The 12216-nt window shown below is 44.2% G+C and overlaps 1 protein-coding gene across 15 annotated transcripts in view; it reads left to right on the top strand.

The window, feature by feature from the left end:
- LOC143207673 (uncharacterized) overlaps window positions 1-12216 on the top strand; it is a 378264-nt gene that overhangs the window by 339198 nt on the left and 26850 nt on the right. For 14 of the 15 annotated variants that reach the window (XR_013008715.1, XM_076421369.1, XM_076421373.1 and 11 more), the window contains 3 exons: window positions 4805-4895; window positions 10426-10674; window positions 11889-12156. Coding sequence is in view for 14 of the 15 variants with exons in the window: in XM_076421369.1 (XP_076277484.1) it covers window positions 4805-4895; window positions 10426-10674; window positions 11889-12156 (608 nt within the window). In the remaining variant the exon portion in view is untranslated. The remainder of the gene's footprint in view (window positions 1-4804; window positions 4896-10425; window positions 10675-11888; window positions 12157-12216) is intronic. The other variant, XM_076421366.1, reaches the window with a different exon arrangement.

The raw sequence follows: 12216 nt of genomic DNA, 5'->3' as shown, positions 1-12216 counted from the left end.
TTTCTATCGCGAAAAGAGGAGGAGACGACCAGTTGGTTTTTTTCCAATTTATCGCTGAAGAATCGACGACATTTAGCAACCACGAGCTGCCTTGTAACAATACATCTTCCTGGACCGTGTTCACCGTTGAAAAATGCCCACGATCCGACTCAATTCACCGAAACGACGAGATTAATGGTCCGCCGAGAATGTTTTCTGTCGCTGAAAGAAGTAGTCGCGGCGGGGTGAGGAGAAGAGAAACACGAGGTCTTGATCAATCCTCCGCGAACCGGCCAACACGAGCCCGCCAATAATTGCCAGCCCTGTGCTCGGATACAACATAGGACTATCGGTGAATTATGTTTAGTGGAACAATTCTTCTCTCTCACCACGAACCCGCATTCTGCACGCTCTCGCTGTTAAAACCTATCGCGACCGTAATCTATCTTTCACTATCGATGTCTGCTGTTGTGGAATTTTCATAGAAAGTAAAAGTTTCATGGGGACAATTTATTTAGTTTACCAAATAAACTTTTACTTGGGGAAACACAGAAAATCCCTGAGCTTTGAAACACTTGGGGGGGTAAAGTGCCCAAATATGAACCACTTTTTCTTGATGTCATTTATCGATTATTTTAGAATGCTCTTTTTCGTCCACAAAATTACCAGTTGTAGATGCATTTCCTGTGTAATACTAGTGGACCGAGATAATACTACAGTACTGGACAAAGAGAAAATGAATTTCAGTCGAAACCAACATGCAACAGTTGGGAAACATTAATATAAATAAACTGAAACTACAGACATGTTCAAACGTTTCAAAATAACTTATTATTAACTTAAAAAATCTAACCGCAAAAATATTCGACACGTGCAGACACAACTGGCGGAGAATCGCGATACTAGGTGTATACAGAATCTACATATAGATACGGTGCACTGTGCACTGTGCACAGTGTTGAGTAAACATGGTAAACTATTGTTCGAGGATTTTCTCACTAGAGTGCGACTTTTCTCCTTTACAAGATACACAATAAGGTAGTGCCATAATAGTTTACCCTAAGTACTTTACTCTAATCGTCGTAAGTGTTCATTCACTGGACAGGTCACCCACTGTGCGGCGACCCACTATGCGATACGTGGCGTTCAAAGTGTTAATAAAAAATATTTCTCAGCCCGCGTTCCTTCCACAAGGGGTACGACGCGTGTGTGCCACAGGCAAAATTCTATCGGAATCGTGATAAAAATCCGAGCAACGGATTCGCGCATTGTCCGTCTGTTTCCGGCGAGGCGAGGCAAGGCGGCCGCGGAAGATGATTATCGTTTAATGAAAATCCAGCGACGCGACGCGGTTCCGCTTGTAATTTGCCGCGGCGCGGCGTGTTCCCCGGCATCGTTATAATCGAGTTTGCGCGGCAATAGCCGTAAATCAGGAGAAACGGCTGGCCGCTGCCATATGCCTCGGCTTGCGATATTGTAGAGACTCGGATGGCCCGTGCCGAGGGGTTGGGACTTGCTGCGCGTTAATGTCTTCAAATCTCGCGGTAACGGTCGGCTTCCGGTTTGCGTCTTGCCGTCGTCGGAGCACGCTCGGAAACGCAGGGAACGCAGGGAACGCAGGAAACACAGCGAACCGGTGGAACTGGTTCGTAATCTAGCCTAAAGTGATGTATCTATGTACATACAATGTATGTACACGGGGCGAGGAATGTAAATCCATTTTCGATTGATTACATTGAGGACTGTTTTAGGGGCTAGCTGCGTGAACAGGAACATCGCGACTTCGAAACAAAGGCTGCTGCTTGACACCATTTAGATTTAAACATAATGCTTGAAAGTTGGATTTCGATTTAGATTTAAACATATAATGATTAAAAGTGAAATTTGAATTTAGATTTGAGAATACAGTCGCCGCGCGAAATGAATGTTGACACGAACTGTTCAGAACTGTGTGTATTTCCGATGAAAGACCAAGCGTTTGCATTTTTGAAACGTGGTCCAAGTCATATTATTTAGACTTGTTTCATAATTATGGACACAAATGCTGAATTGGCACGCTCTCGGACGCAGCTCTTAAATAGTTGGAATAATTTTACCGAAACTAGAAACTTCTGTAGCCGAAAGAGTAAACTTAAAAAATAATCGGTTGTACAGAAAGATTGGGGATTCGCAGTCAGTGTGTAAGGTGATCGATCCCACGTGGAATCTGAAGAAAAGCGCGGAGGATATTCCTATGCAAACTGAATTCCCAAGACTGCAATCTTGATGATCCACCGTATAACAAGCTCAGTGGCACAATCGCTGTTCTGTTTGCGCTTATAATTACTGTTTGCGTAGCATTGTTCTTAAGCCCGGTGTATCTAGAACGGCACCCCAGTTGATAAGTTACCGGGAATCACCGCGTGGAAAGTCCCCCATTTCGTCGGTCGAATCGACCGCGGGGTAAAAGTCTAATGAAGGAGGTTACGAGGTTACTCCTGAATCCTCCTGAATTATTTGTGTTTTACTCTCGCGTCGGAGGGATAGGACTGGTTCGTTTGTTAGCATTCATGGGCAATTCGTATAAATTTTCAGTCTGTTTTACGCCAACTCCAACGGGGATGACCATTTCGACGCCGTTCCCCAAAATTACCGCGTGTATTCAACTTTACGATACGCTCAAATGATGATGCTGGTTAACCCTCGTGTCAATTTCACGTAGTTTTCGCGAAATAAAGAACAAAATAGTGTTCCGGTGTTTGCAGATAAATTTGCCTGAAACTTGGTGACTTTTATTGTTTTAATGCGAAACAAGTAAACAAAAAAAACCTAAGAAAATTTGCGGCAAACTTTCAATTCTTTTGTGATCGCCGCACCGCGCCGTCGCTGCCGCGATCATTTTTAAGGAAACAAAGGAGTTTTGACAGGATTTACGCAACGACCTAATAAACGACGAGATGAGAATGCGACGCGGATGACTATGGCGGGGGTGGAACGATAACGGGATAAGAAGAACCGAGCGCATAAAGCGTTGTCGCCTAATAAAGCCGCCGCGCGCGGTTTATCTTTCGTTAAGGCCGATCGGACAGTTCAATCTGCCGAAGACCACTTTCATAATCGTTTTGAAAGCACATTAAGAGTTAAGGCAAACTGGAAACTTTAACGAGCGGAGTTTTAAGCCGATTAAACGTCCTTGAACTCCACAAATGTTCACAGACTTCCTCGGGACTGAACAAGCAAGTTCGCCAGGACGATCAGCTTATTCGCGGAGTTTCTTTTCAAGATCCGATGTGTACACAAAACGGAATCTTCTATGATAGAGGACGCGACGGCGAAAGGAAAACCGTGCCGCCGCGCCGCGCCGCGCCGAGACTGAGCGCAAAGTAATTGGAGTCGAGAAACCGTTCGTTGTACATTGTCCGCGGCACAGAACTTTAATTAATATTGGAGATGTGATGGGGGGTTAACACTTGGTCAAATCATCTATGACCAACGCGCTGTAATAAAATAAAAACGCCACGATGAAACGTCGAGAAATTGACGAGATTTCGTGGAAGCTGGTCCCGCGGCATGGCAGTCAAAGCGTTAACGATTTCCCGGATCATAATCGGTACATATACGTAGCCGGTTCGCATAAAACGTGGCTCGAGCACGCGATTAAAGAACAAAACTGTATCCATTCGAAAAGTTCGCCCCTCACGGAAGACGGTGCGTGGCGATGGCAGAGCCGAGTGCCGCTAAGTAATTGCCAATTAATCTTCATTAAACCCTTCCGCGTGACTGCAGATGGCTCCGGTGATAGAAAACAATTGCAAGTTGCCCCGAAAGTCGGCAGTTAGTTCGAAAGTTGGCTCGGGAAACGCTAGAAGGAAGGCATGGTCGTGTGCGCGCGCGGGGCCGCGCCGAGCGGATGGAAACGAGAAGGGAAACGGGGAAACGGGGAAACGGGGAAAGGGTGTTGCCAAGCGTTGAGGAAAGCCCTCGGTTCGTCTCCCTCGAAAAGCTTAAATCGGCTTCGTATCTCAGCATCCCCGGGACCCTCCTCTTGTTGTATCTCTAATCAGATCATTAAGCCCGCGGAGCGTGCGCATGAAGAAATTTCTCGAGGAAAGTCGCGACCGTCACGCGCGAATCACCGCCCCGTTCCAAAGAAACGGATAATCGAATCAACATCGAACGGGGGCCCGTGAATTTATTTTTCCTCGCGCGATCGCATCCCTTCACGCCAGTTCCCCGGTGGTGTAAACCTTTAGGCACACGGCGAATCATTAGCTCGGGCTGATTTCAACCCTTAAGACGAGGGTGATACCATTTCGAGGCGGCGTCGATCATTTATGTATCACACATCAAAAATAGTTCGGTCTTCCGAACTATCAATAATACGATGCTTCCCATCCCGTGCGCCGGCATCAGGATTCGGGAATTCCCGGGTTCCCGCACAGCTCTATTATGCACTTACCTTTATTATCATATTATTTCAAAATTATTGTGTATGTTTTCATGGTGAATTAACTACTAAGATTGATCGGCCAGCGCCGTTCGGCAAAAGAGATTTCGTCGTTTTGCATTATGCAAATGTATCGATACGAGCGAGCATTGTTCTGCCGCGCCGCGCCGCGCCGTTCGTCTCATTTGTCGGCGTAATTGAATTTTCAGATAGCAATAATCAAGCATGGTCGAGTTGACACGCCGAAAGCAAACGAAACGAACGAAACGAACGTAACAACGGGGTCCTTAGTTCGCACAAACAGGCGAAAGCGATCGGGGAGGGCTCTTTCAACAATAAAATCTTTTCGACGGGAATTAAAATTGGACTGTTCCTTGAACCGTGTCTGATTTGTTGCAGGATGGAGGAGTCGTCCCGGGGGTTGCTGCAACACAAGCACAGGGCCGAGCAGCTGAAGCAAGAGAAGACTTCGCTCACGCTTTCTTACGAGGTAAATTTGAACCAAAGAACTGAAATAAGACGTTATCGTATATTTGATATCCTATACGTGGATACACGTGGATCAGGGACAATGAATTCCGACACCCGAAAATATCTTGAATCGATCTCGATTTAAATTGTATGCACTGCAGCCCATAAATACAGAAATAGGCCTGTTTTCCATTCTACAAGCATAAAATTAACGAATTATGCATAAATAATTCGATAATAACTCTTCAATCTAAATTTTCCTTCCGATTTATTACTGCTTTCCTTAATCGTGATACAATTTGTACCTGTTGTGTAATTACAGTGTCGAAATCTGGGCTTTAGGAGTGGCACACTTTTTTCTAAAGCATAAAAAATTTTAGCAACTTATTATTTGATACATAAGTAGAAGGACAGCGATATAAATATATATTTTCCATAGAAGTCATGAAATTTATTGATAGAAACTTTTTAACATAGTGTCCATACTTAATTATTGTATATTACATTTAAAATATATTTAATAAAGTGTACATAAGACCCATTTCAAATGTTATCTAAGATTACGTTCGCGGTTGAAAAAAGATTCTTCAATTTTGTCCAAGAAAGTTTCGAAACTTTCCAACTTTTTGTGTTCGTCATCGCCAATTTCGGTGACTTTAGATTTTCTGCAATAGAGCTGTTCGAAAAAATGCTTCGAGGTAAAAAGATAGACGAGGGTACCGACGACGACAAGTTTCACAAGTTGGCCCCGCGACCAACCGAGTAAGAAAAAACCGATTCGGCAAAGATCGGCTTCGTTGCTGGGCCCAGAGTGTATCGTAGTAATTGAAAAATCGCGTGCAGGGATCGATTATACCACCGGCCATCGGAGTCGAGAGCAGCTGCCAGAGGATAGAATTATCGAGCGCAGTTGCGAGGTCACTTTCCGACAGAAAATCGGCAGCCATTCAGAACAGAAGGTTCTGTCGAGGGGGGGGGGGGGTTTGATGCTGGTGGGAAATGGCGGTCGAGCGTGTGACGCGGCGCGGCGTAGGAGAAATGTTGTTCGCTTCGAAAGTAAAATCGAACGGCTAGAGAGAACGCTCTTGGCAGGCGTGTGTTCGGTTCCTCGTAGCCGATAGAGGGATTTTCAGGGGTTCTGGCTGTATATCGGTGGGGCCGACGCGACGCCGACATTGAACCGGGGTTGGGGGAGGGGGATCGAGCGACGATCGATAATAAACGGTATTTCGTGGGGGCAGTGATGCACACCCCTCGTCCCTGAATCTACGACTCTTTTAGAAGCAAACCGGCCGTGAACGAGATAGTGCGTACATTCTAAGGGTTCTCGCGGTAAATGCCGAGCGTTTACTGTTCCTCCCTTTTCATTGCGGCAAAGCGTCGCAGTCGCAGTCGCGCCATGGCCGCTGCTCCGCGTTACTTTGTTAAGTCACAGGAATATTGGCCGTTGGCAAATACCGTGGACCAGCAGCGCGTATCGTCGGTTATTGCGAGCCGGCCCGCAATATGAACTGGAAATTGTTGTACTCGCTGGGAACGTGTACAGCGCTCTCCAAAAAGCCCGTGACAGAGGGACGCGTTCTGTATTACGTAGGGGACACAACGCGTTACCCTTCAAACTCACCCCCTCCGCTGTACAGTCAGTAGACCGGGCGGATTATATGCGGATTTATGGAAAACACGAGTGAGTGCAATTTGCAAAACCAGTAGAAAGGTTACATTGATTTCAGATTGCAAATCTATTTTTCTCAGCTTGTTGAAATGATTCAAGCAGGCTAAAACTGTTTATGTGGTTTATTATGTGGTTACTTGCAATTGGTGCAAGCAATTTTTGTCTCGCATAACGATCCGCAGTCTGGTTATGAGGAACAGGAGGAGGATACGGAATTCTGTCTGTCTGTGTAATCGTTACGTTCGATTGAACAGAACTTTATGTTACCCCATGCCGTATTATTTTCTTTACAGTCGCAACGAAGAAACGTTTTGTCCTAAAAGTTTCTTTCACCACGTGCACATCCAATATTGTTAGATTCAACATCAGCCTACACAAACAACACAATCTTCTGCTCTCGTTAATGTTTTATTATTCCTTAAGCTTCCCAAATCTTAACCATGCCATTGGTTTTCTTAGAAACTATAATACTCGAACTATTTGCACCGAGCACATTAATCGACAACGAAACGAACTTTTGGGACAACCTAATTGTGTAGTTCTGATAACAAGCACGGGCAGATAACGAGGCTCCCTCCGGATCCTCTCACATGCCGATCCAAAACGACCGAGCGTTTCGTTATTGTCGGCGGCCGTTTTCGTTTTTCTACTCAGGGACGCACGATGACACCGCCGCCGTAAAAAGCTTCTCCCCTTCGTCCAATAACAACCGTTCCGTTCCGGTACGGGCCGCTGGCCCGTTATTGTGTCTCGCGTGCGAGTTGTCATGCACGATTGTTCCTGGCAGCGACACAAGGCTAGACAATGGTCTTCTTGAACGCCACCGGTCGACGCGACGGCCCTTCGATGCACCGTGTATCGAATAATACAATTTCTGTTTCGTTTGCTCTCGTCGAACAACCAATCCTTGGACACTCGATCTCGATACAATTAAACAAATCGCGAGAGGTATACGAACCTATCCGATCAATGACAGCACTAACGTTTCGCTATGACATTTCCATTAGCTCCTCGATATAACTTCTACCGGGCTGGGCTTCGTGTCGCGAAACAATCGTCGCCGGCTAATTTTCTTTCGGTTTCCATTGCAATTTTTAGATATACAGTCGTCGCCGCCGCGGAAAGTATGTTGACACGTCTCAAAAATGCATATTTTCTATTTAAAATCAATAATTTAGGAATTAATCGAAAATATACTATATTAATATGTAATATATGTTATTTAATATAGCACAAACTAGTATGTGCAGCACCAAAGATGACATAAAGTTTATACAAATAATGACAGAATAAATTAAATAACTTTTTTATCGATTGCAGAAAGTATGTTGACATTTTGACACCATTGAAAATTCGTAATTGAGTGTAGTCTTAACAATAAAACACGACATAATCAATATTAAGTTTGATACCCTTTGTTTGTGTCAGATGATCTCTTCAAGTCTTCTAGGCATACTTGAAACAATTTATTTATAACATTTTCGTCAATACTATTCCAACCGCACACTCAGTGTGTAGTGCTTGTTTAAAAACTGATTTATTATTCCGAAATTTTTCACTTACACTCGGATCACTGTAAGTGATCCCACAGGTAATTCTATTAAATTCAAATCGGGACTTTGAGGGGACCATGGTATTGACACTTGATAACAATTGAATATCATTTTCACTGAAATGTTTCGTCGCTAGTTTGCATTTATGTTTGGAGTTTGGGCTCGTTATCTTGCTGGAAGATATAATCACCGGGGATGTGTTCATTTTTATTATTGAATCTTGTAAATTCTGCTGCACCTTGCTCCTGTTAATATCCCGTCTATAAAATGTAAATTGCTAAAACCATTTGTAAAAAAACAACACCACCACCATGCTTTACTGTTGTAGGCGTTATCATCGTTGATTTGAAGCATTCACCTTGCTCTCTCCGTACATATTTTCTTCTAATAACAACATCCAAGTTTTCGACTCGTCGCTAAATTGTCGATAACCTTCTTCAAGAAATCTGGTGATTTGTTTGTAAACTGTTTCGCGAACGCAAAACGTTTCTAAGCATTAATTTCCGGATATGAATGGTCGTTTTCTTGATATTCGTCCTGCGCGAATCCTGTTTCTTTTACGCGTGCGCGAATTTGTGTTTTTCGAATTGGTAGATTTAATTGTCAGATTTCAAAACTGTTTGGTCGAAACAAAGGGGTTTTCCTTCGCTTCTCGTAAAATCACCCGATCCTGTTTGCGAGTTGTCTTCCGCGGACGTCCAGAGTTTGCTTGATTTTCTGCAGTTCCATTCTGTTCTAATCTGTGTGTACTATTTTCCTTGCACCTTCCGCAGAAATGTTGAAATCAAGAACAATTTTTCTTAAAAAGAATCTCCTCTTATTCTTCTGTTAAATATTTGTGACCTTTCAGCGGGGGTGTGAGTTTTCTAGTTTTCGGCACTATAAAGCAATGTTTTTGTAATTGAACGTGATATTATATGTAGGATATTGTTCAACATTGAATAAACAACAAATAAATCATTAATTAACACTTGTCGTATAAACATGTTATAACAGAATACCCTGAAAATTGCGTGTCAACTTATTTCTCGCGGCGACTGTACACTACAGCTCATGGAAGTATGGACACTTGAAACATTTTCTGTTCTAATTTTTTTCTTAATTTTCAAGTGTTCATACTTCCATGAGCGGTAGTGTATAATGTTTAAACGCTCCTGTGCATAAACAAAATATTATCTTTTCACCATGTCTCGCGATCGCGAGCAGACAATTTTTATATTGCACAAATATCCGCCCGTTCCAGAATTAAGCCCCGCGTTTTCAGCCCTTATTCCGCCGTCTATCATTCCCTCGCCGCCGCGCCGCGCCGCGCCGCGCGCCGAGTGCAAATACGTCTTCGTGGTTCGATGCATCTCAAGCTGTCACGCTGTAGGTTCTCCGAGATCCTGGCGCTTTCTCAAGCCGTTAACCGCCGCGCGGTGACACCGCTTCAAAATTAGATTAGAAATTTCACGAGGTCGATGCGTGCAATTTAGAGGCGCGGAAGCGGCAGTCTGTCTCCCGTCGGAGCGCGACGATAAATTACCACCAGTGGGAGACTCGGGTGGAGCAAAGAGCGAGAGAGGCAGAGAGTATGTATTAGAGATGGAGAGAATCTGAGGGAGAGAGAGAGAGAGAAATGGCATCGAGTGGAGTCAGATGTGCCGCGCGGGGAGAATTCCAAGAAGCGGCCAGTTTGTATTTTTATTTTCCCCCGCGTGCGGGATGACAGAAAATCGTTGGCCTCCCTTCACTTTCGGAAGAAGGGGGTGTAGACATTAGCAAGGGCCGCCTGGCTGGCACGACTGTTATAAATCAGACACACGCACCCTCTATTAGCACCCCTGTCTCCGACAGGTCTCCGCAGCCCTAATTTAACGTTAAACGCCTTTCTGCTAATAACGCTCGGTCGTGTTATTAACTCCTGCTACGCGTTGCAGCGAGCACGCTTGCAAAAGAACTACATCCAGCTATGATGAAATCTCGATCCTCTCGAAAGACGCCGCGTCGCGCCGCTTCAATTTTTAAATTTCAACAGTAAATCTTCGTCTCTCCGAACTGTGGTGAGAACCCTTTGAAACCTCGAAATTCAAAATATTAGATCTTCCAGATAACTTTCCGAGCAGATACAGCGTTTCAAGCGGAAAATGTTATCCATTTTATTTTTTAATATTTTCTTATGTTGTATCAGGCTTTGAGAATTGAATGATAATATTGAAATTAAGTATGAACACAATCGCCCACAATATTGATTTTCCCGTGCATTCTTCGATTTCTTGTAGTGTCTACGCGATAATGACCGAACAGAATGGGGATAATGAATGAAACTCTCTGTTTGCAAACAGGCACGCGTGCACCAGTACCAAGCGCAGATCTCGAAGTTGCAGCTAGAGAACGAGTCGATGAGGGGTCAGCTGCGTGGTTTGGAGGCTGCATGTGCTGGTGAAGTGCATGCTGCACTGGTGGCACGTCTGGCGACCTTGGAGACGGAACACGCCGCTTTGGCACGGGACGCCGACGCTCAACGGCGGCAATACGAGCGGTGCCTGGACGACGTCGCCAACCAGGTGGTCCGCGCCCTTCTATCCCAAAAGGTTCATTGCTATGCTCTCGTGTTACCACGTCCTCGTCTTCTCTTTTCTCTTTTCTCTTTTCTCCTTCTTCTCTATTTCCGCCGCCGCCGCCGCGTCTATCTCAAAAACGATTTAATTAAACAGAGAATTTATACGGTAATCTTTCACGTTTCTCTCTTTTGGAACTTGTAACCATACTGTAAATCTGTAAACCCTGATTGTAACCCTACATCTACTACCACCAAGCATCAATTCTCCAATATAGGATTGCATTCCAAGGACGTGTGCAGAGTGATAAAAAAAAGGTCCGACACTTAAAAGGCCTTGTAGAATTAACACAGGTCCTAAAAACATATCGTCAAGTATTAGTTAAAGATTAACATTTACATATCGAACGCCCGCATTGCGTTAAATTTTTTATTCGTACCCTACACGTTTTCGCATTCTTCCACAAATAATACAACGATTACACGACTTTTAATAGATATTTTTACGAGCGTACCACAGGGTTGAATGTCATCGACCGATCATCGTCGTCATCGATCCCGTTTAATCCACCCGCATCTGCTGTGCTGGAACATCGTAAAGCTACGAATCTATGTCGCATACAACAATCGTACCGATTACGCACAGCTATTGTACATATATCGTATATACATAGAGTTGGGCAACAATTTCATGTAAATCAAAATTTCGAATGTGGTGGTTTCGAATTTGTACAATTATTCGCGGAAGGTCTTGGAATAAATCCTTGGAATAATTGAATCTGTCGGCTATCGACGCCTTCGTCGACTTACCAGAAAATTATTCCAAGGATTTATTCCAAGACTTTCCACGAATAATTGCACGAATAAAACCACTTGATTCGAAACTTTGATTTCAATAAAATTGTTTCCCAACTCTGTATACATATACATCACTAAAGGAACCAGCATTGCTTCAAAATAATATAATAAACGTCAGAATTATTAGTTGGAACTCTCTGTGACATACGTCTTTCTACCAACTAAAATTAGTCAACGTGTTTCGTTCCGCAGTAGTAGTCTATGTAGAGTATCTATATAACGTGTGTAGCGTTAGTCTAATGCGTAACAAATGCTTTTGCGCGCAATAGAATCCAGCAAACCTCCGCCGCCGGTCTCCCTTTTTGTCTGCTATCGCGCTTTCTATTGTTCGCGTCAAGTTGGCCAAGCTAGGAAAATGTGCTGATGATTGTGTATTCGTTTCGTGCTTAGGGTCTCAGGGAAGAAATTGGAGCATTGCAGAGGCGTATTCGCGAGCTCGAAGCTCAAAATCGAGCGTTGTCCGGGTTACTGGCACAAGCTGCGACTCCTGGAACACCGTCAGAGCTGATACAAGGGATTCTGGAAGCTGGACCGGCTGCTGTGGTTGCTGCTCTCGGTTTAGATCCTGCTTGGGTCCCTTTAGCCAGGCCACGGTCCCTCAATTTACAAATTCCCGTGATGGCGGCCACCACCAAGTGTCGAAGAAACCGACCATTGGGTGCGATAGCGAATATTTTTATATCATTTGCCGGCCTGAAATAAGCATTAACCCTTTGTG

Source organism: Lasioglossum baleicum, chromosome 4 (assembly GCF_051020765.1).
Source record: "Lasioglossum baleicum chromosome 4, iyLasBale1, whole genome shotgun sequence".
NCBI classification, from domain to species: Eukaryota; Metazoa; Arthropoda; class Insecta; order Hymenoptera; family Halictidae; genus Lasioglossum; species Lasioglossum baleicum.
Note: the sequence above shows the minus strand (reverse complement) of the source record. Positions and strands in the feature narration are given on the sequence as shown.